Raw genomic sequence first — 23,360 nt, 5'->3', positions numbered from 1 at the left:
GTGCAAGGTCACCCAAGAGCACTACTATTTTAAGCAAGAAAATACAACCTCGCATTACTGACATACCACTACAGCAAATATAAGACATGACATGCCGATGATAGTATTCTCTTCGGCCTAGAAGGCCAGTTATTGATATCAATAAACAATACTTTAACATAATTATTGGAATAGTTTCTAATTATTATTTTAAAAGTCGAGAATAGTTTTTGTCTTGCAAATGAAGAAACCAGGATACATATCAATCCAGCTTCTAGCTATCTTTGCTTTTGAGACCAATAACTATCTCTCTGTTCCTCTTTCACCATTACTAGATCTCGGATACTCACAGCCTCATTTAATTCAGATTTTTCTCATAAGTAACAAAGAAAACTATAGTGTGCTCTGTTAAGGCTTGAGAAGTGTGAGAACAAATCGTTTCAGGCAAGAGTTACTGTGTATACTCTGTCAAGGTCAGATCATTTTGTGTCAGTAAATGTGGATAAAGTTCACTTCTGCGCATCTCTTGCCTCTCTAAGTTCATTGTTATAGTTTGCAGTAGTCTCATGAGCTGAACAATAGGGTAAAGCAAACACACACACAGACATAACTTCACTGTTAAACTCAGCTAATAAACTTATCTTTCTCTATTAACATTAACAGACAGAGTCAAATAGCCCAAGTTCTACTTAAAAACGATCTGTTCTGTCCGTGACAGCCATTATTAAATGTCTGATACTCAGAGTCACAATGGAACAACCTCATTTATTCAGAATTTCTCTCATAACACCAAAGTTAAAAAAGAAAAAGAGAATGATCAAATATATGTACACTGAACCCGTTGTTAAACATGATCAAGAGCTTACTAAAACATTCAGCTCATCAGCTTCCACCAAGAACTCTCTTGAGGTCACTCTTCTGCTCCGAAGTAAGCCTTGACGGGAACAAGATCTCAAACCTGACTCTTAAGTCTCCTCTTTTCAAAGGCTCTTTAGTTGGCATTCCTTCGTTTGGGATTACAATCTCATGACCCGGTTTAACAATATCCAAAACCGGTATAGTCAAATTCCTCCCGTCAAGAGTCGTTAAGCTAACGGTGACTCCGGTTAAAGCATCTATCAAAGAGACTTTCTTCTCGAAAATCAGATCGTTACCGTCTCTTGTGTAAACCGGATGCGGTTTCTCGTCGACTACGAAGGTGAGATCAGCAGGAGTGACACCAGGTTCTTGGTTGCCTTTCTCAGGGAATGTAATCTTTGTTCCTTTCTTCCAACCTGGTTTAATGTCTATCTTCAAGATCTCTTGAACCGTCTTTGGCTTCCTGTAATAAAAACATCATCAGAAAGGACAATAACTAAAGCTCATACTGTTCCACAATGTTCAAGAAATTGTTAATCGGTAACATAAAGCTTTTTAAGAAATTATTTATTTAACCAACTCCTAAATCTATTTAGACGCCTAAACCAATTTTTGGAATTGTTGAGACCTAGTTTGCGGTTTAAACCGAATTTTAGAACACTTCCACCACAAGATCAAATGCTTTATAAGAGATTATTGATTACACAGACGCCTAAACCGATATTTGAATTTCATTTAGACGGTGTTCAAAAAAAAAAAATTCATTTAGACCTAATTTACTGTCTAAACCGAATTTTAGAACACTTTCATCATAACATCAAACGCTTTATAAGAGATTATTGATTAAACGGACACCTAAACCGATATTTGAATTTCTTATAGACCTAATTTACAGTCTAAACCGATTTTAAGAACACTTTTACCAGAAGATCAAACGCTTTATAAGAGATTATTGATTAAAGGACGCTTAAACCGATTTTTAAATTCCGTTAAGACCTATTTGCAGTCTAAACCGATTTTAAGAACACTTCCACCAGAAAATCAAATGCTTTATAAGAGATTATTGATTAAACAGACGTCTAGATTCAGTTTTTGGACACCTAAACCCATTTTTAAATTTCCTTTACGCCTAAACTAGAGTCTAAACCGATTTTTAGAACACTATCCACCACAAGATCAATAACAGAGTAAAACTAACCCAAACTCATCAGGAACAAGGCGAGAGATTCGCATCTTCTTCTTCCCACCTTTGTAGAGCTCCTCCAGCGTGCAAGGCAACGCGCTCTCTATATCCGCCGCCTTCCTATTCGCCGGCGCCGCCTTCCTATTCGCCGGCGCCGCCTTCTTGTTAGCCGGCGACGTCTTCTTATTCGCCTGACCTCCTGCTTCAGCACTTTTAAACCTCCTCCCGCCGCCGCCGACACCGCTAGTACCACCGCCGGCAAAGCTATCCCCCGACGTTCCGAAGAACTCCGCAAAGATATCTTCAGCATCACGCGGATAATACTGAAACTCGGAGTCGTCACGACGCGACGAGTAACTCCTCTGCTTCTCCGCCGCCGCCGCCGACGCCGTCTCCGCCGCGGAAGGCAAATCTGAAGACTTCAGCCCTTCTTCGCCGTGCTGATCGTAGATCTGACGTCTGCGAGGATCGCTGAGGACGTCGTAAGCTTCGGAGATCTGCTTGAACTTGGCTTCGGCTTCTTTCTTGCTCGTGGGGTTCTTGTCGGGATGGTACTTCATGGCGAGTCGCCGGTAAGACTTCTTGAGATCATCGTCGTTGGCGTTTTTGCTCACTTTCAGGACATTGTAGTAATCAACACCCATTGATCGTAATCTGAAAGAAAGAAAAAAAAGTCAAAGAGACAGATCAAATCGAGATCGTGTAGGTTGAGAGAGTTTGAGAAGAACAGAACAAAGAGTGGAGTGCGTGCAAGGTTAGAAGAAGAACATGTGACGGAGGTGAGAATGAGAAAATATTGTCTTTTTAATGGAGCCACGTGGCGTTTTTTACAGTCGGCTTATCTTTAACTTGCTGGTGATTTATGAATATGGTAAGAAGATGATCAGCTACTTTCTCTTTTTAATTGGACAGAATATACGATTGAAGGATTAAAAGGAAAGTTAAATATTCAGACAACTAAACATAGAAGCAAACATTCATGGTTTAGTACAAATAGTTAAACCAGAGAGCAATTATTACTATATTTGTTTTTATACTAATAATTATTTATTACCTTTTCTGGCCGACAAACGAAAAACCAAACAATAATCAAACCGGACCAAACCAAGACAATAGAAATTCTAAGTTTAGATGGAACATAACTTACATCCTAGTAAAACCAATTTCATACTTCCACAAACCGATTGGTGGAGCTAATCTTGCAGTTTTGTTTTTTTTTGTTTCTTATCTTTCCAGCTCGTAAGGAATCAATCAATCAATTTACTAGTATAATCAATCATAAATAACTTGATACTAATGATGATGGTATCAGTCAACTCCCAGATATTATTAATATTATACACTTATAAAGTTATACTTTTAATATATTTCTCTTATAAAAATTAAAATCATACTTATAAAAATTTGGAATATTATTATTACAAAAGTTTTAAATCTAATTAACAACTGATTTGCATAAAATGAGGAAAATTAAAAAAAAATAAGGATCCAAATAATAATTAAGCATATTCTTACGTAACTCCGGCCAAACCATTCATTATGTTAATGCCAAGGACGTGGAAGCGATAACGCATCACGGTGATCCCTACGCGCTTTCCCGAGTCAATGGACTCTCGTCTCCTGGATCCAAATTTACCGCATTCTCCTTCGCAATCCTAACAACAAAACATATCATTCTCCTCCTCCTCAACGCCAATATTCTTGTAATTTTTCAATCCTTCTGGTTCTGTGTTTTGATCAGGTCGCAGAAAATGGAAGCGAGAACAAGAGGATCAATGTCGTCGAGCATCGGCGGCTCCGAAGAACTCGAAGCCAATCTGACACTAAGTGATCGTCTTAAGGTTTTCAAGGGCTCCACTTTCGATCCTGAGGCTTATGTCACCTCCAAATGCCAGCATATGAACGAAAAGGTTTTTGTTTTTATCTGTTTCTTGTACCACAAGCTAAAGGATTCTCATTAGTTTGGATAATTATTATGACCTAATATACAATTAACAAGAGTCCATATTAGTTAATGTAATTCACTTTGGTGGTGAGAGAGATGTTTCTGATGCTGAATCAATGTTTTTATTACATTTGATCTTTTATGACATCACATGGTTCAGTTTGTGTCTGAATCTGTGGTTAGCTTAGCCCTCCAAGTGTCTGAATATGTGTTTGCTTGCAGGAGACGAAACATTTGACTTCTTACCTCGTTGAACTAAAGAAAGCTTCTGCGGAAGAGATGCGTAAGAGTGTCTACGCAAACTATGCTGCCTTTATACGGTGCGTCAATCATTTTAGGGCACAGTTCTTGTTGCTTGCTACTTACGTTACAAATAATTCTTGAATTTTCAGGACATCTAAGGAGATATCAGCGCTTGAAGGACAACTTCTTTCAATGAGAAACCTTCTCTCAGCTCAAGCAGCTCTTGTCCACGGCTTAGCTGACGGCGTTCACATTAGTTCCTTATGCGCCGACGACGCTGATGACTTAACAGACCAAGACCTATACAACATGGATAGCAAACAGCTCTCTAAAATAGAGACATGGGTTGTTGAGTTCTTTGACCGGCTTGAAGTTCTCTTAGCTGAGAAGAGAGTTGATGAATCCATGGCTGCACTAGAAGAAGGACGTCGTGTGGCCATGGAGGCACAGGAGCAGCGCACTCTCAGCCCCAGCACTCTTCTTTCTCTGAACAATGAGATCAAAGCTAAGAGACAAGAGCTGGCTGATCAGTTAGCAGAAGCTATAGGCCAACCTTCTACAAGAGGAGGGGAGCTTAGGTCAGCTGTCTTGGCTCTCAAGAAACTCGGCGACGGCTCTCGTGCTCACACGCTGCTTCTTAAGTCTTACGAGAGACGGCTACAAGCCAACATCCAAAGCCTGAGAGGCTCCAACACTTCATACGGTGTTGCCTTTGCCGCTGCTCTCTCTCAGCTTGTTTTCTCAACGATTGCTCAAGCTGCAAGCGACTCTCTAGCAGTTGTTGGAGAGGATCCTTCCTATTCGTCAGAGCTTGTCACATGGGCGGTTAAACAAGCCGAGTCTTTCGCTCTTTTGCTCAAAAGACATACCTTAGCTTCATCAGCTGCTGCAGGAAGCTTGAGAGTGACCGCAGAGTGCATCCAGCTCTGTGCATCCCACTGCTCTTCGTTGGAGTCTCGCGGCTTAGCTCTTTCTCCTGTTTTGTTGAAACACTTTAGACCGGGCGTTGAGCAAGCACTCACTGGAAACCTCAAGAGAATTGAACAAAGCAGTGCTGCTTTAGCTGCTTCTGATGATTGGTCACTGGCATATACACCAACAGGCTCACGCGCCTCATCGAGTACTCCCACTGCACCGCATCTTAAGCTCTCTATAAGCGCTCAAAGATTCAACTCCATGGTTCAGGTACTCAACATTACTTCCACACAATGTTATAAATATCAGTTTAGGTGGAGCTTAGCCCGCCTAGACAGCCTAGGCGGCAAGTCTTGATTGAAACGAATTTTTTAAAACTTGATTTATACTATTTAAATCAGATTAGACCTTTATAAATCGGTTTAAATATGTTACATTAAATAATAAAAATAATGTTAGTATAAATCCAAAAAATTTCTATATATAATTGTTTTAGCAAAATAATTTTATAATTAAACAAAAAAAACAATATATCTAATATAAATGTAAAATATATTAAAAATAAATCAATAATTTGTTAACGGTTAGTCTCTACCTAAATCCTGAATAATCCGTCTAGTTGCTAATCATCTATACAATGCCTAGTTACCATTTATAGATTTTTTGAACATTGATTTCAGACACAATCTTTATATTTCTTCAGACACAGTCTTGCTATAAGGTGAACATATTGTCTGTGTGTATTTAGGAGTTTCTGGAGGATGCTGGACCGCTAGATGAAGCCTTACAGCTAGATGGTATTGCACTAGACGGTGTTTTACAAGTGTTTAACGCATACGTCGACCTCTTGATCAACGCACTACCCGGTTCAGCTGAAAACGAAGAGAATCCAGTTCATAGAATAGTTAGAATAGCCGAAACCGAGTCTCAACAAACAGCTTTGTTAGTGAATGCACTTCTCTTAGCAGACGAGCTAATCCCACGTTCCGCTTCAAGAATCTTACCACAAGGAAGCACGAACCAGTCCACTCCACGTAGAGGAGCTTCCTCCGATAGACAGAACAGGCCCGAGCAAAGAGAGTGGAAGAAAAAGCTTCAAAGATCGGTCGATAGATTACGCGACAGCTTCTGTAGACAACATGCACTCGAACTCATCTTCACCGAAGAAGGAGAAGTCCGTCTCAGCTCCGAGATTTACATTCTCATGGACGAGACCACCGAAGAGCCAGAGTGGTTCCCTTCCCCGATCTTTCAGGAGCTCTTTGCGAAGCTGACGAGGATATCGACGATTGTGAGTGATATGTTCGTTGGGAGAGAGAGGTTCGCGACGATCTTGCTGATGAGGCTGACGGAGACGGTGATTCTTTGGATCTCTGATGATCAGAGTTTTTGGGAGGAGATGGAGACGGGAGATAAACCGTTGGGACCGCTTGGTTTGCAACAGTTTTATCTGGACATGGAGTTTGTAATGATCTTTGCTTCGCAAGGGAGGTACTTGTCGAGAAACCTTCACCAAGTTATCAAGAATATTATAGCTCGTGCCATCGAAGCTGTTTCAGCCACTGGACTCGATCCTTACACGTGCGTTTTATATATGTTTTAAATATAAACTCGTGATTAAGATGATTGCTTCTAACTAGTCGATGATGATGATGATGAAACAGGACTTTGCCGGAAGAAGAGTGGTTTGCTGAGGTAGCTCAGATAGCGATAAAGATGTTGACCGGAAAAGGCAACTTCGGCGGCCACGGTGAACGTGATGTCACTAGCCCCTCTGTTTCCTCGGCTAAGTCTTACACCAGCAATTGACTAATCTAATAATTTGAACCATTAATCAACGTTGACTTAGATTTACACTTTCTTTATATTTTCATATTAATTTATTTTATAATCAAATTGTTATCGATCGCTTGTGGAATATTGCTCATCATTACTTGCAAGTTTCTCACACTAATATGATAAAAACATGCAAACAAATGATCATGATTCGCATTGACTATGTAAAATGAAAATATATTAATGAGCAATGACCACTCTAACGGTAGATTAACAAGCTATGTGAATACGTAGCAGATAACAAAAACAAAACAAACAAAAACCGTTCACATATAGTAACAGATACCATACACAATTTCAAAACAAGAGAAGGTTATAAGGAGAAAACAAAAGTTGTAAGAAAACAAAGGTATAGAAAACGTACAACCAACACTGAGATGAGACACTAAGCCTCATCATCATCTTCCTCGTCGAGCTTATAGGAACTAAAATGATCGACGCGGAACTTCCACTCGCCTTTAACGGGATCAAACGACACAAACTCGGCTCCTTGTGCCTCAGCTTTCCTCTTAAGCATCATCTTATACTTATCAACTCTCTCTCCTTCAGTAAACTGCTTCCCTGTCTTCTTATCAACACATTTTATATTCAGCAGTGTTACCTCAGCCGGTTTGTTCAGCCCTTCCCCAACCGCCGGTTTCTTGCTCTCGTCTAGGTAGACAATCACTTCCCGGTTGTTGAACTGAACCAGAGATTCCAAGTCGAGTCTACGAACATCCGTCTCTCCCATGAACTTTATGCTCCCATAACCGTGGCGTCCCACCACGAAGTCTTTAACTCGACTGCAATAACCAGGATCTGCTCTTTCTTTAGCCGCTAGTTCTGGGATTCGTGGCTCGGTGAAATAATCGGATTGACGCAGCTTTGGCATTAGCGCCTCGATATCTGTTGCGGCTTCCCCGGCTCTGTTTCCGCCTAGTGTTCTGTAGGGACGATCTTTCTCCACAGCATGATCTGTGCTTGTTGTGCCGTTTGATTTCTGATTTCCGTTGGCTGATGGATGAGTGCTTTCTTCAGTAGAACCAATTTCTCTTTTACCATTTTCTGTGAATAATGTTCCACAAGTCAGTCAGAGAATGGTCCAAACATGGCAAAATGTTTACAAATGCATATATACTTACTGTCATGGTTTGCGGCATCAGTAGCTATGTCTGAACTCTTCCCTGAAATTTATGGATAACATTGTCAAAAGGGCCAGGAGTCATTGAACTCAGTACCCTTTTCGTGTAAATACTTCTACTCACACGCAGAGCAAGAAAGTTTCAAAAGAGTAACAACGCATTAACAAGAAAACGTGCTCTTATGAGAGAGTGCAAAGGAGTAGACATTATAGTGTTCCAACTAGAAAATGTTCGTCTAAGATATGAACTCTATGGGAATAATCTGAAAAAGAGTCTCAAACAGCTTTCTCAATATTGAAAACTTAAAGCAGAACTTAAAGTTACAATAAGCAAAGGAATAGAGAAAAGGGAGTTTACCATTTTCATGTACTGGAGCAGTCGGACGCTCCTTTGGAATTGTTGATTTGCCCCTTGAAGACCACTGTTGAGCTGGGCGTATAACTAGAGCTCGAGGGTTCTCCCTTGGAATGAAAAGAGCATCCGCCTTTGGTGTACTTGAGGGGGTCTCCTCGTCATCAGTGAAAAATGGAACCTACAAAATTAACATTTAAACACGAAGAACGAACCTCAGCACCAAAAATTAAAATTCGAGTAAATATAGTGTGGACAAAATTCCATAAGACAGAAGCATGCCTTAGGACCATTGTCGTCAGGACGGTACTTTCTCGCTGGCAATCTCACCCGCCTTTGTAAAAGGTGTCGAGAAGTCAGGAGAGATGATACTCTAACAGAAACAGGTTTGTCAACAACCTGAAAGGAAAAAGAAACAATCTGAACAAAGAGGAAAAATGAATGATGAACAAGGAGGAAATACAGATACGTTAGAGGTATGAAGATGAAAATATGCTATTTGGTTATATTCAGGAAAGAGTTAAAAGAAAAATGAACTATGTGGGTGTTGCAGAAGGAAGAGTAGGCTTACAGGCAAACTGGAGATTCCATATTGAATCGAAGCTGAGTTTCCACTTTGATTTATTGAAATCTGAGGCATAGCAGGAAGTGTTCCAAATGGATTTGTAACAGCAACCGGTTGCAAAACAACAGAGCTTGGCGGAGCAGGCCTGTCAAAAAAACAAACAAACAAACTGAAGCTCCAATGGAGCAAAACAAAACGAAACCAGAAAGAGCAAAGACACAGAAGTCTTGCAAGGACTAATGTCAGAAATACCATACGTTTGTCCGAAGTTGCCTTGACCAAAAAATCCCATTCCACCAGCAGTCCCAGTTGCATTAGCTTTAGGCCATGAATATACACGAGTTAGCATCTAGAAATAAGAGGATAACGTTAGTGACTTGGTCGAAAGAGGTACCTGCTGGTGTTTGGCCGAAGTTGTTGAAACCAAAACCATTTGACGCTTGGCCTGGCTGAGATGATTGAAAAGGTGTCATACCAGCAGGCTACAGAAATAATCAAAGATTAGAAGGCCTAAATTAGATCAAATGGGAAGTGCAGGTGCGGTGTCATTGAAGAGAAGTAAAAAAACTACCAACTGTGAAGAGATCAGACATCACCAAAGGAAATAAGAAAAATAACTAAGTGATTGGGATTGAAAACGAATACGTAAACAAAAAAATCACCGTTGTTTGTCCAAATGGAGAGCTGCTAGACGTGGTTAGTGTTGAAGAACTTGAAAACATGTTGCCAAACCCAGTAGAAGGCTTATTGAACATGTTAGTTTGGCCGAATGCAGGAGCACTACTCTGTCCGAACTGTCCAAATGCAGAACCAGTCTGCCCAAATGCAGAACCAGTCTGCCCAAATGCAGAACCAGTCGGCATCGAGGGGTTTGAGCTAAACAGACTAGCTGACTGAGTGTTTCCAAATGCTGAAGTTGCCCCCTGACCTGAAGCTGAACCAAATATTGATGGAGAAGAGCCAAATCCAGGAGTGCTTGACGAACCAAATAACGGTGATGATGTCGTCGTTCCAAAAGCGGAGGATGATCCAAAAACGGATGTGGTAGCTGCTGGGGTTGACCCAAAAAGATTGGATGAAGATGTTACACCAAAGGGCGAGGAACCAAAAGTTGAAGTAGCCGCTCCAAAACCCGAACTGGCAATTGCTGGGGTTTGAGGGGCAAAGGGGTTGGTAGATGTTGAGCTCGAAAAGGGGTTTGTTGGATTTGCTGGTGTCTGACCAAACGCCGGTGATGGAGCAAAAGGATTTGGCTGAGCAGCTGATATACCAAATCCGGTATTTCCAGGAGACTGACCGGTAGGACGTGGTCCACCTGAAAATTGAAGATATAGAGAATCCACACTTGTTAGAAAAAGTACTAGAATATCGCGTTAAGCAGATGTAATACCAGATTTGTTTGATCAAGTGTACTATGTACCTTTATCTCCCCGCTGGTAGTCTTCCCACCTTAGCTCCTCATGGCTTTTATCTTTGTATGCCGGCATGGCAGAAATAGATTCCAACTTTCCAGCAGGCGTACCACTGGCTGTATCTGCCTCAACTGTCGGTGCATAAGGCACGGCTCGACTGCCCCCTTGTTGTTGACCACCACCGAAAGGTGATTGACCAAAACCAGAACTACCAAATGTTGGGGTTGAAGCCTGCGCACCTGCAAAACAAATCATGCAAACATACTTTCTTCATCCTTTATTCAAATGACTAACACAACAATTAGTTTGGACATGCTAAAGGGAGAACCTTGGGCTCCAAAGGGAGATGGTGTAGAGCCAAATGCGGTGCTGCCAAACGCTGCTGTGGACTGGCCAAAAGCTGGGGAGGATCCAAAACTGAACGATGAGGTATTTGATGCACCAAAAGTAGGAGTACTGGATGCTCCAAAGGCAGGAGAACTTGATGCACCAAAGGCAGGAGTACTTGATGCACCAAAGGAAGGAGCGCCTGCTGCACCAAAAGCAGGAGTGCTTGATGCACCAAAAGCAGGTGTGCTTGATGCACCAAAAGCGGGGGTGCTAGAAGCTCCAAAAGCACCTCCAGAACCAAAGCCAGTGTTCCCAAACGTGTTGCCAGTGCTACCAAAGGCTGGAGTCGGTGAAGCTCCAAATGCAGGTGTGTTTGTGGCGCCAAATGAAGGCTGGTTAGAGGTGCCGAAGGCAGGCGTGCTTGTGGCACCAAAGGCAGGCGTGCTCGATGCACCAAATGAGGGTGTGCTTGTAGCGCCGAAGGAAGGCGTGCTTGATGCACCGAAGGCAGGCGTGCTCGTGGCACCAAAAGGTGTGGATGAACCAAAAGTGCTGTTTCCAAATGCAGGTTGAGATTGCTGCGCTGTGCTTCCAAAAGGATTTGACTGAGGCGTTGAAAATCCCTGCCCAAAACCAGAAGACCCTGAAAGAAGCACAAATAAATTAACTTAGTCCCCAAAAGGAAATGTAAAACTGAAAACATGGACAAACGACTAACGAAACCATGTACTAAAGAAATTGGGAGCCAATATCTAAAAAAACAGCAGAAAGAGAACCCAAAAGGTGCTTACCACCAAAAGGTGAAGGTGCTGGGGATGCTCCAAAGGCCGGAGTAGAACTCCCAAATGCTGGAGATGAAGAAGCTCCAAAAGTTGTGGTAGAGCCGAACGGAGAGGAGGCTTGAGGTGCACCAAACACACCGGTTGAAGTGCCACCAAAGATTGAACTCCCAGTCTGTGCACCAAAAGGTGAAGATGTTCCAAACGGTGTAGCTGGAGCTGGAGCAAAGGGATTATTACTGCTTGTGTTGCTGGTCTGACCAAACAACGATTGGGTCCCAAACGGGCTGCTACCAGTACCAGATGACTGTCCAAAAGCTACAATAACAACAACAAAAATAAATAGCATTAAAATTAAAAAAAAAAAAAATCATAACGAGATATAAAAAAAGGCTAGAGAAACCAACAAGTAAGGTATAAGAACATATGACTTACGATTAGATGATCCAAACATCTTCCTCTGTAGCTTCACAACGCAGGGCCCAGCCAAAAGAAGATTATACTATCTCGTAGCTGGTAAAGAAAAAACTATTAGGAAACGAGAACAGTATAACTAAAGCACATAAGCAAACACCAAATCCTCAAAATCAAGTTTAAAATAGCATCCATAATGATTGTAGATGACAACATCCCATGACCATGATACGAAGCCAACAGATTACGTTAGGTTAACGAAGATATCACAGAGAGTACACAAAGACCCCTAAGGATCAAGCTACACATTACACACCAATCAGCTGGGGAACAATTAAAAATACTAATAAGCTGCTATGATTGAGAGATGACGAACCTCTAACAACTCAGAAACTGACTATGCCAAAACGAAATCCAGAATACAACGAGAAAGCCAGCAATCAAATCAAACTTGGAAGTAATCGAAATGTAAAGCTTCACGAAACAACGAGGTCACAGAGACTTCGATCAATCGAATATACCTCAACGATATCAAACGAGAGGCTAGGAGAGGGAGCTTTGATTGACGAACTTTGCCCTGCGTGGGAAGAAATTAGGGTTGCGGGAGTGGAATCGCCGATAAGGGAGAGAGAGAGAGGGAAACGAATAAGTTCGGCGGCGTCGAATCAAACGTGGAGCAGAAAATGTTAAGATGGGTGGGGGGGGGAATCGAACCTGGAAACGACGACGAGGAGGTTAATCTGAAACGCGACGAAGTAAAGGAGCAATCTCGTCTCGGAATCGAAAGCGCGAGACTTCTTTCTACCTGCTTCCGACTCTTTTTTTTAAGTCTTCTAAATTTTATTAAGGGACTGGGCCCAAAAAGGGACGAAGCCCAACATACAACACAAACATAAAAACCATAAAAGGCCAAACAACAGGCCACCAAACCGCATAACTTATGGGCCTCGAAGCCCAAAAGAGAAACCGTCGAGAAAGATGCCAGCTCCACCACCACGTGTCCGGACGCCCGGCGCCCAATGAACACGCGTCACAAATGGAAGGCACGAGCTTCCTCCGGAGTCAGAGCGCATGCACGCCGGAGCTCCGCCTTCAGCGAAGCCAACCTAGAGAAGAAGCCGCTCAAACAGAACAGCTCTGAATCTCAAAACGACGAAACATCTCTGACAGATCTACGATTCGAAGAAGGGAATTCAACTGCCTACGATTGAATCTAGAACTCGAATCTTCCAAAAAAAAAAAAAAAAGAGAAACAGATCAAGAGGCGGAAGGACAGAGGAAGAACGGAATCGTAGATCCACTATAACCGGTATCAAACCGGTGATAAGCCGGCGAAGACGGTGTAAGAGGATCACCTCTTCCCGGAGACTAAAGCCGGCGGAGAAAGTGTTATGTGAACCACCTCTCCCCAGAGACAAAGCCCGAATCATCGGGAGACTACAACCGGAAAGTATCCGGTGACTTTGTTACACAACGAAGCCGGAATGAAGAATCACCGGCGTCAACCAAAGAAACTCTACCTGCTTCCGACTCTAATTAGGGGGCAATATACGATAAATGAAATTATTTATTTATTTATTTATATATATATATATATATTAAATTTTTATTTTATTTTATACAACAATTTAGTATAATCTTGTTTATGGTTTCGAATGGTGTGACTGCGGTTTGAACAGTGCGGGACAAGTGGTTCAACTGCGATGTAGTTCTGACAGTTACAAAATATATAGATATATAGTATATGTAGAGATTTTTGTTACTGTTAACTGCGGGGCGGGATGGGACGATGGTCACCATTCAAAGCTTATATTTTGTACATGCAATTTTTGTTTGTATTTTTTTGTATAATGATGTTTTAGTGTGACAATTAAGTCTAACTTTTTCGCGGGAAATTTTTCATTTATAACACAAGTTTGATACTATTTTTCAAATTTACCATTAATGAATAATTATTTTACACAAATACTCTAAATTTGTGATACAATAACACTAAGCTAATTTTTTTAGATATTTATAAAACATTTATAAACTAATCTCAAACCTTAACACTAAACTTTAAACAATAATCACTAAAGCCTAAACCTAAATGTTATTATATTTTTTGATTGGTGATATTTTGAAAAATGGTACTTGACTTGTGATATTTCTAACAATTTCTCCTTTTTCAGCTACACGCAATATACCAATTTGAATTCAAGTATACCTCCTAAAAACATTTAAAGGTTACTAAAAACATTTAGAAGTTCTTAATCAACATTAACATGTAAAACTGTACTTAAAACCTGTGACATTTTACTTTTTCAACTACATGGAATATTTTTACAGACTCAAAACAATTTCATAATGTTTTCAGGTTATTTCAGGAGCTCCTAGCTATAAACATTGAATGGAAAGATTTGAAATAGGGTTGACAACTTCATGAATCATTGATCATGCTCCACTTATTCATGATTCAGACAATGGTTCCATTCTATTATAAAATTTTAGTTAAAAATCTCTTATAAAATGAATCATGTTCCAATATTGTTACAAAACTCATTGATTAGGTTTTTCAAATTCTTCCAAGAAGAGCCAACATCTTCCTCCAAAGCCTTCTTCGCCTTCTTGCCATATACTTCAACATTCCTCCTCAGCTCTTTCCCTTTCTCTCCCTCCATCAACTCCTTCACTTTCTCTGCAACCTCTCCTCTCCTCGCAACTCCATCACTCGCCGCCACCACTCTCTCCGCCACTCTCAGCTCTTCCACCACCAACATCGCATTCAAAGGTTGCTCGGCTGCTACAGGAAACGCCAAGATTGGAACCTCGGCGCAAATGCTCTCCATCAGAGAGTTCCACCCACAGTGGCTCAAGAACCCTCTTACACTCTCGTGCTCTAGTATCTTCCTTTGATCAACCCATTCATCTTTCACCACCATTCCTCTCTCTCCCACTCTCTCTTCAAACCCTTTCCCTATTTCACTTCCTTTCACCACCCAAAGAAAGTTCACCTTTGATTCTTCCAACCCTAGCGCAATCTCCTCTACTTGTTCTCTAGAGATCTCGGATTGTGACCCAAAAGCCACGTAGAGAACGTAGCATCCCTTGTCTCGCTTTTCATCAAGCCATTTCATCCAAACAGATTTGACCTTCTCTTCTCCCTCATCCTCCAAGCTGAAAGAAACAACAAGGTACGCATTCATAATCATATTTTCTGCATTTTCTTATTGATTAGTACTAGACTTATGAGCAAATCTCATAAATAACACTTTTTAGTTTTATCACAAAAATAGCATTTAAAAAAAACATTTTTCTTTACATCATAAACCCTTTTATATCTCTAAATACTAAAAAAAAAATTTGTTCAAACCTAAATACTAAACTTTTAAGTTTGAACTCTACTCACTAAAAAATATATTATTTTTTACCCTTTTTGATAAATGGTAATTTTGAAGATTTTTTTTTGTTATGCTATTTTTGAACAAAAAAAATGATTTAGTGAGATTGAAGAATATTTCTCTAAAGACTTATTTACACAAAATCATAATTAATTAGCTTACGAGTTTTTTCCAAGACAAAGCGGTCCAAGTGCCCATGGCTTGAGCTCGCGTGTACGCTTATAGAAATCTATAAACACCGGCTCAAGATCATCGAATGTGTTGAATATGATACCTTCACTCTGACTCATAGATGCGCATTGATCTAGTATAAGCTCGAATCCAGGATCCGTGGTGGGTTTTGTATCAAACATATCTTCAACAAAATCACATTTTCTAACCTTAATCCACGGAAACTCCGGTACAGCAACAGCCTCCGTCTCGGACTTAACATTAGATAAAAGCTTGTTTTTAAAAACACTGTCCAATATAGAAGGGGACATGCAGTTCATGCCCAAGAAAACAAGCCGAGGAAACCCTAGCTTTAAAGCCGACTCTAGCGTCCACCACAAGAAACCGTCAGAGACCATGAAACTGACGCGTGGCAGTGACGTGAGCTCCCGCTCGAAGTCGGGCTGCATTGACTTGGTGGCTCTCGTGAAAGGGACGTAGAGGGAGGATATGGACGGAAGTTTGTCGGTGCACTCCACGCCGGGTGGGATCTCCGGGACGTTCTTGGGGAAAGGGAGGGTGATGATGGTGGCTTTGGTGTCGGAGAGTGAGTCGGAGACGAAAGGACGGTTTAAGGGAGTGGTGAAGACGGTGACGGAGATGCCTTTGGTGAAAGAGTGGGAGAGGAGGAGACGGGCTAGTTGGAGCATAGGTATCATGTGCCCTTTGGACATGTATGGGAACAAAACGACGTGAACTTTTTTTTCTGACTCCATTGAGAAATGAGATCTATGCAAAGATCTCTATGTTCCTTATGTTGTATGTCAATGTCTAAACAAAGACTTCAAGTCCATTGAGATCTCAGATCTGTGCATACGCTTCCCACCTGTTTATCTGTCTCTATGTATAATTAATAAAGACTTAAATGTCTTTAGAGACGTGTGCCTAGTGGCTATTGGGCTAGTGGGAAGGATTCTCTCTCCGTGACCAAAAATTGAAGAAACATTTCATTTAGCAAGCTGCGAATAACTAATAAGTGTAATAACAAAATAGCAGTTTGACAAACGTTTTGTTTGTTGTCTTTGACACCTTACTTGCTACACACGATTCGTTGAGCTTTCTGAATCAGGCTGTTTCATCAACTCTTTGCACTTGTCCAGCAAAACCCTGATGACTATATTCACTAACGGTTAAAAAATTTGAATTACTTCGTCGCTGAGAAAATGAATAACCTATGTTATTATGATATATATTCATCAGAACATGAGTGCTACTTCAAAGATCTTGATGAAAATGCATAGTACAACTAGCTGATTACTCATATTGTGAGGAAGTTGATTCTATAATGGCGTAGAACCTGGGATGCTATATTATTATTTTGCAGGAAAAACAAAGAGCAAAGCGGCTTCACTTGCCTTGGTGTCAAAGTGGTTGTCAGTATTGAGTTGAACACCCTTCTGTCCTATCATATCAAGATATGATGAAAGCAGACTTTGAAGCTACAATTTATTCATTTGAATTTGAAGTTCACTAGACTATGTTATCCAAATCCAAGGATGGAAGGTCAGAAAAGGTAATTTAGAATTTATCTCTCACCTCTTTGGTCATAACTGTGACAGATTCCTGAATCCGCTGTAAAATCATCTCTAAACTCCTCACTTCAGAATGCAATGCCTAAACAATTGGAAATACTATTTAGAAACTGTCTGAGAATGTAAGAATTGAACTCTCCACAACTAAATATTTGACCTTCAAAGTTTTCCGAAAGTAAGGTTGGTCAAGTAAACAAAAACATGGCAAGTATTTGAAGAGGAAAGATCTTGCACTAGTTCCTTTGCAGTAAAATTGCAAACCAGTTATGGATATCTCTTCGACTTGAAATTGATATTCATTTTTAATCTTTGCTGGCTTCCAACGGAGTAGAAAGCTTATTTTCTCTGCATAAGTAAAGAAGTTATAATCATTATCTTCATAAGGTTACAGTATACAGAATTTCAGTCACTTGCCAAGTAAATTAAGATGGAATGTATCAAATGCAAAGCGTCTTTATGAAGAAAAGAAAGCCGGAGAAAGTAACATGCATAATTCACACTTATGCAGGAACCGTACACACTTCTATTGAGACGGCAAGTGGAAGCTACATACAATTAAATATAAAAAAGGGGGCATTCCGAGAATTGAACTCGGGACCTCTCGCACCCTAAGCGAGAATCATACCACTAGACCAAATGCCCACTGATGTTCATTTTAACGCTACGTTTCCAAAAAACATAAAATTCGTTAAATCACTTAAATCAAGTTTGACCAAGATAGCTCTTTGATTCAGTCTTATTACGTGCCTATTCATTAGTTCTGGTCGTGATTTTTGAATCTATAAAACAGTACTCATTAGTTGGGTTATGACAAGAATTTCGAGAATATGTAACAACTTTGGAAGAGACGAAAACATAAATCGATGAACATGGTAAACTAGTGACCTTTAACAGTTGTAAACAGTGTCAATTTTCTATAGTTATAGATATGATTATATAGTTAACTGCACGTAGTTTTAGTAATTAGTTTTACACTTAGAGTTGCTTTTCCCAGCAAAATAATATAATATATATACCAATAATATACACAGCCATCGGTCAAAAGTAATATACCAATGTGTTTTGAAATCTTACTATTAAACAAAAGGAAGATGCGTTTTGTCTTTAACAATAGTATTATTTGCGATGGTCTTACATGAATAACTAGGATAATGGTTGGTCTTGGTCACCCAAATAATGAGAATATTCAAGATCACGAGTTTGAATAATCTCCTCTGAATATTTTTGTATTAAGGTACAATTTTGTTTATAAAATTAAATATGTATACAACATTTTAAATAGCAAACTAGCTTAGCCATCGGACAAAGGTAAAATTACCTGCCAAGAGTAAAGCGTAGAAACGTGGAAAGACACATCACACATGGAACAGCGATCGGGACACTACAGTAGCCGAAGATGACAAAAAGAAAAGAGTCTCATTCCCCACATGAAGGGCCAAAACGCAACCCAATGAATATTTTGTTAATTTAATTTTATTGCAATTTTTTAAAGTTCGCCAAACGTGAGGAGTATCATTTGGGGTTGATTTTGCTGTCGACAATAATTAATGATTTTGTTGGTATATATACATTGCATCTACAATGTGGTTGGCTGTGTCGTTAACAGTAGTACATGAGGTTATGCTACTATGATTCTATATTGTAAAATTTTTTTGAGTGAATCCTATATTGTAAAGTTGAAAATAACTTTTCTAACAAATTAACTTTTGTATACCATATTCATGTGAAGATCATACTCGGATCCAAATGGAGTTGTAAAAACACAATCTACACCAAAATGAGTGCCAGAGACAACGGATCTATAAAGATAGTACTATTTATAGAGAACTATTCCCTAAATGGATGGAACCAGATATGCCCATTTTCAGTTTTGGATTTTCTATTCTTCTTGATTACTCTCTGCACATCTACACATGCATAACATTAATGATGCATCATCCACTTCTTTGTGTACTACTAATAGTTTGTTCTTGAGTTACATTGTAAAAAATTCATTAAAGAATCCGCTTATGGTCCTAAACTAATACTATAGGATTAATTCAGGAAAAGAGCTATAACTGTTAATGCTTTCAAGTCAAGTCTCAACTGTAACTGTTCATGTATCGGATTCAGACGTTATTTTATATTTGGAAGAAAAAGCATTAGCTCTTTCATTATTGAATTTTTAGATTTAGCAAAGTTATTGATATTAGATACGGCGTTTTACAAAACTTTTAAGTATTGTCAAATTATAACGTTTTAGTCTAATCAAATTAGTTAATAGACTTGTTAAACTAAACGGAAGTCTGCGCTAACCATTGACGTTGACACCATTGATAACGAAACTCAAAACTTGGTAATTTTGAAACTTACCTATCTACAACAAATATCTGCAGGTGGAGTAGTTACGTGCATGCATTTGGCAAGTTCAGCAAAATACGTATAAGTTCTGTAGTATCTAGGACTGATTAACGGTGAGGTCGGATTATTTCTTTTATTAATTAAATTGTTTTCTTTTCTTTTCATAAACTGATTGATATTTGTAAACTTGTAGCATGAAGATTTTTTCCTTACATTTTCCTTTAATCAAAAAGCTTAACAAGTCAAAACTTTATGCATAATATAATCAAAGTAGTTATAGGACATTCGAAAAGTTTATAGAATCAAGAAAAGGAGATTAAAGGACATCTATAAATTAATTGACGGCGTCAAGTCAACGTGCAATTAAAAATACCGCCAAAGGTAAAAAAAAAGTTAACGGAGAAAGTAAATATTACACGGATCCCAGAAAAGTACTTAAAACACTTTCACTAATCTAATCCGGGACTCCCCATCTTCTGCCGTCGAATCGGCGACTCCTCCGACATCGGCGAACCCTCAGGCGACGAAGTCAACACATCATCATCATCTTCAGGAGATGAGAGTGGCGAAGAAAAGACTTCCACGGGAGATAACGGCGGAGAAGAGTCCGACGAATTAGTGGAGAAAGTCAAGGATAGCGGCGGCGGTGGAAGCGAAGTGTCGACGGAAACAGAATCTTCCGGAAGCTTCCGTTTGTTTCCGTTTGAAAGTTTAACGTCTCCGGTTAAACAGCTTCTAAGTCGCTTCACGTCGGCGAGTTTCACCGGTTTCAGTAAAAAATCCTCCGCACCTTCTTCAAGGCACCTGTCGATTCTGGTCAACACGTTCTCCGACGACATTATTACAACTGGGACTTGTCGGAAACTGGACGATTCCTGTTTCATATTTACATTATTAAAATAAATTGTTGTCTGAATCGAAAAAAGGCGGGAAAGTTGAGACCTTGATTTTCTTGAGAAGCTCGTAACCGGTCATTCCAGGCATACAGTAATCAGTTATGATCATATCAACTTTCAATTTCTGAAATTACAGAATCAGTAAATAAACAACTAAAAATCAGAATAATCTTAAGAGCCTCTCCAATTCACCTTAATATTTTTTTCTTCTAAAAAAAAACTAAACATTAATTTTGCTCATGGTTGGAGATGGCGTTACAATTAAATATACCAACTTACATCAAATTCGTCAGATGCCTTATCGTTATCTAGTCCTAGAAACTCTAGAGCACGCCATCCGCTATCAACCGCCGTGACTGAAACAGAACCACCGAAAAAAAACCTTCTTTAAAGAATATCCGGCTAGAATAAAATCATTTGTATCTAAAATAAATGAATAAGTAGGAAGACGTCACGAACCTTTGCAGGAGGTAATACGAAGCAATCTCTCGATGACAATCCGATCGACGAGGCTGTCATCGACGGCCAAGACATGAACTTCATCTAAATCTAACGGTGGAGGTTCCATTCCTCCGATACCGACGTTCAGCATCTCTGAGCTACGTAGACAAGAAACGCCACCATCTTTGGCCATTGATGAGTAATAGTAACTGAGGGGAGAGGATACAGAACAGGGCAAGAGAGAAGAAAAACAGAGCTCACATCTGTTTTCTTTTCTTCTTCTCTTCCTTTTAAGACGGTTTTATATTTCTGTTTTTTTTTTCCATGTCACTCTAATCAATCTTTTTTAGTGTGTCTTTTTGTATTTATTTTATTTTATTTTATCCAGCTATGAAAATCTAACAAAATCTTTGGTTCATATTTATACGAAAATTTATTTTTAATTTTTTTTATGCCGTGCTTTTAGGGTTGAAAAATGAACTTTTATTTGAAAAGAATAGTATTAATAAATTGAGATTTCTGAAAATCCGGTGGGGGCCTATGCGAATATCATAGTGGAAAATATTCCTAAAATCAAATAATAGAGGAGAAGTCCGTACATAGAGGAATCGAAAATAACCATAGATAAAAGAATGAGAACCTGGTTTAGTCACCATTACAATTCACAGTAGCAGCAGTGAAAGTAATCCGGTTCAATCAGTGAGTAAAATCTGACTCGGTTAGGATTGGGCTTACAAGAGATTTACATTAATAAGCATGTATGAGTTGTGATAAGGTGTTGTGTTCAAAAAGAAAAAAAAGAGAGTTATGATAAGGTGTTTGTTCTCCACGTTTCAATGTAATTTAAACATTTAGTTTACAATATCCAAAATTTAACCAAGATAATCTATATTGCTGCAAGTTTGCAAGTGTTCTTCTTACCACTTTTATGCTGTAGAAATATGTATTTTTAAATATGGATAACACAACAAAATATTATCTGTTCATTGTGATTGGTCAGTTACTACTTTATTATCAAGAATCAATATAGCATAATCCACCGAATAAATAGTTGACAAACAAAAGAGAATAAATATAGTAAATTGAAACTATTATTCGCCTAAGTATATCCATCTGATTTTCGAAATTTATATTATCCCAAACGGTTACTTACTTTACAAAAATGAACTAATCTAAAGAGCCAACTAACAAAAAGGTGATTTATTTATGACAAAATATAATTTTCCAGTAAAACAAGAGGAAGGTGGGCAAATAATAATGCTTTGACGTCCACATTAAAATTAGGATCCGCGGGGCCCAGGAAATCTAAAGGAGGGCCCATTAATATTTGTTAGAACATTTCTTTATTAAGGCATTGGACTTTTCCTCTTTTTCTCCAAACATAATTTGCTGTTTCACTCTTTAGACACCACAGCGTATCAAATCTTGGAGATTGCTTTTACTTTGTCTTTCCCCACTAAAAATAAATAAAATATTTATAAATTTATTGTTTTCCTTTCTCACAAAAAAATATCAAAATATTTATTGTCAACTAAACTTGTTAAAATGTTTGGTTCAAATAGATTTTATCTTGTTATAGAAATATTATTACTTTGTAAGAATTATATGACATGGGTTCCTGACCAAAAATATATTTATGACATGGGTTTACATTAACTATATTGTCACCGCAAAAGCATAGAACCAGGTAGAAAGAAAAATGCACAGTGACGTGTGAAATCAGATTTTACAATGGATTGGATATATCCAATCTTTTTAAAACTGCGAAATTTAAGATTGATTTGTGAAATGATTTTTCAAACGATATGGGCCAACGAATGATGGATCAAATCTTCATGATGTCAACTACAAATCCAGGATTGAACAAATAAAATTCATAATAGTAGTGAAGGACGTGTCGCACATAAAATCAAAGTTTATACTCCTATTTGTTTATAGGAACTTTGAACATCAAATGAAGACATTGACATTTCCCCTTTAATAAATTTTATTTAGGTGCTTGAATACGTTTTGGAGCATCTTTTAATTCTAAATACTATTATTGTATGTGTGTATTTTCAGTCTTCTGTAAGACCATGCTAGAATATAATCATTAGTATTTCTAGCAATAAAAGTAACTAAATAGTTGACTAACTATATAATATCCAATGTCGCATTCAAATTCTAAAACAATAAAGCATGCTAAAATGCACTTAACCTAATAAAACGATATAGATTAGTATACATTAATTTCCAAAACAATATAAAACTGAATTTGGTATGCATTCTCAATTAGCCAAAATCATATGAATTGTCATCGTGTAAATGCAAACACATAAATTGTGTCTAAAACAACCAAGCCTCAGCCAATTTCCAACCCAAACACTACAACAAAAGCATGCTAAAATAGAATTTTAGTATGGTTTTGACACAAAAATCTTCTTTAACTCAATACCAATTTATAATAACACTATAGTTTTACATTAAATTTAGTGTAAAATTATAGTGTTGTTATAAATAAACACTATAATTTTATTATTTACTCCATTAAAACACTATTTATTTATTTTATTACTAAAATAAACAAAAATAAATAACAAATAAAAATATAAATATATATAATATTATAAAATATCTTTGTTTGGTGTTGT

The 23,360-nt window shown here is 38.7% G+C and overlaps 5 protein-coding genes and 1 non-coding gene across 7 annotated transcripts; 1 reads left to right on the top strand and 5 right to left on the bottom strand.

The window, feature by feature from the left end:
- Positions 1–643: 643 nt before the first annotated feature.
- Positions 644–2,884, bottom strand: LOC106362414 (dnaJ homolog subfamily B member 1). Its single transcript, XM_013802304.3, has 2 exons — positions 2,036–2,884; positions 644–1,300 (listed from the first exon to the last, which is right to left on the bottom strand). The coding sequence occupies exons 1-2, from the start codon at positions 2,662–2,664 to the stop codon at positions 862–864; spliced, it is 1,068 nt and encodes a 355-aa protein (XP_013657758.1). The 5' UTR covers positions 2,665–2,884; the 3' UTR covers positions 644–861.
- A 487-nt stretch (positions 2,885–3,371) lies between these two features.
- LOC106360303 (exocyst complex component EXO84A) lies at positions 3,372–7,064 on the top strand. The gene is made up of 5 exons (XM_013799897.3): positions 3,372–3,930; positions 4,188–4,285; positions 4,358–5,393; positions 5,872–6,704; positions 6,788–7,064. The coding sequence occupies exons 1-5, from the start codon at positions 3,772–3,774 to the stop codon at positions 6,930–6,932; spliced, it is 2,271 nt and encodes a 756-aa protein (XP_013655351.1). The 5' UTR covers positions 3,372–3,771; the 3' UTR covers positions 6,933–7,064.
- Positions 7,065–7,120: 56 nt separating this feature from the next.
- On the bottom strand, positions 7,121–12,767 carry LOC106362415 (nuclear pore complex protein NUP98A). Of its 2 annotated transcripts, XM_013802305.3 has the most exons (14): positions 12,646–12,767; positions 12,453–12,508; positions 11,953–12,030; positions 11,530–11,835; positions 10,737–11,381; positions 10,417–10,647; positions 9,659–10,311; positions 9,391–9,478; positions 9,254–9,314; positions 9,003–9,141; positions 8,714–8,830; positions 8,438–8,612; positions 8,081–8,122; positions 7,121–8,003 (listed from the first exon to the last, which is right to left on the bottom strand). In XM_013802305.3, the coding sequence occupies exons 3-14, from the start codon at positions 11,969–11,971 to the stop codon at positions 7,345–7,347; spliced, it is 3,135 nt and encodes a 1,044-aa protein (XP_013657759.1). In that variant the 5' UTR covers positions 11,972–12,030; positions 12,453–12,508; positions 12,646–12,767; the 3' UTR covers positions 7,121–7,344. The 2 variants fall into 2 exon arrangements, with proteins under 2 accessions (XP_013657759.1, XP_022546135.1); XM_022690414.2 differs by having other exon boundaries at positions 12,453–12,739.
- A 954-nt stretch (positions 12,768–13,721) lies between these two features.
- On the bottom strand, positions 13,722–16,680 carry LOC106360304 (UDP-glycosyltransferase 90A2). The gene is made up of 2 exons (XM_022690799.2): positions 15,474–16,680; positions 13,722–15,087 (listed from the first exon to the last, which is right to left on the bottom strand). The coding sequence occupies exons 1-2, from the start codon at positions 16,235–16,237 to the stop codon at positions 14,445–14,447; spliced, it is 1,407 nt and encodes a 468-aa protein (XP_022546520.2). The 5' UTR covers positions 16,238–16,680; the 3' UTR covers positions 13,722–14,444.
- A 943-nt stretch (positions 16,681–17,623) lies between these two features.
- TRNAP-AGG lies at positions 17,624–17,695 on the bottom strand. The gene has a single exon. It is a non-coding gene; the product is annotated as a tRNA-Pro (tRNA).
- Positions 17,696–19,705: 2,010 nt separating this feature from the next.
- LOC106362416 (two-component response regulator ARR4) lies at positions 19,706–21,117 on the bottom strand. Its single transcript, XM_013802306.3, has 4 exons — positions 20,749–21,117; positions 20,569–20,645; positions 20,336–20,413; positions 19,706–20,268 (listed from the first exon to the last, which is right to left on the bottom strand). The coding sequence occupies exons 1-4, from the start codon at positions 20,921–20,923 to the stop codon at positions 19,843–19,845; spliced, it is 756 nt and encodes a 251-aa protein (XP_013657760.1). The 5' UTR covers positions 20,924–21,117; the 3' UTR covers positions 19,706–19,842.
- Positions 21,118–23,360: the final 2,243 nt, after the last annotated feature.

The sequence above is a fragment of the Brassica napus genome, chromosome A8 (assembly GCF_020379485.1).
Source record: "Brassica napus cultivar Da-Ae chromosome A8, Da-Ae, whole genome shotgun sequence".
In the NCBI taxonomy this organism is placed as follows: domain Eukaryota; kingdom Viridiplantae; phylum Streptophyta; class Magnoliopsida; order Brassicales; family Brassicaceae; genus Brassica; species Brassica napus.
Note: the sequence above shows the minus strand (reverse complement) of the source record. Positions and strands in the feature narration are given on the sequence as shown.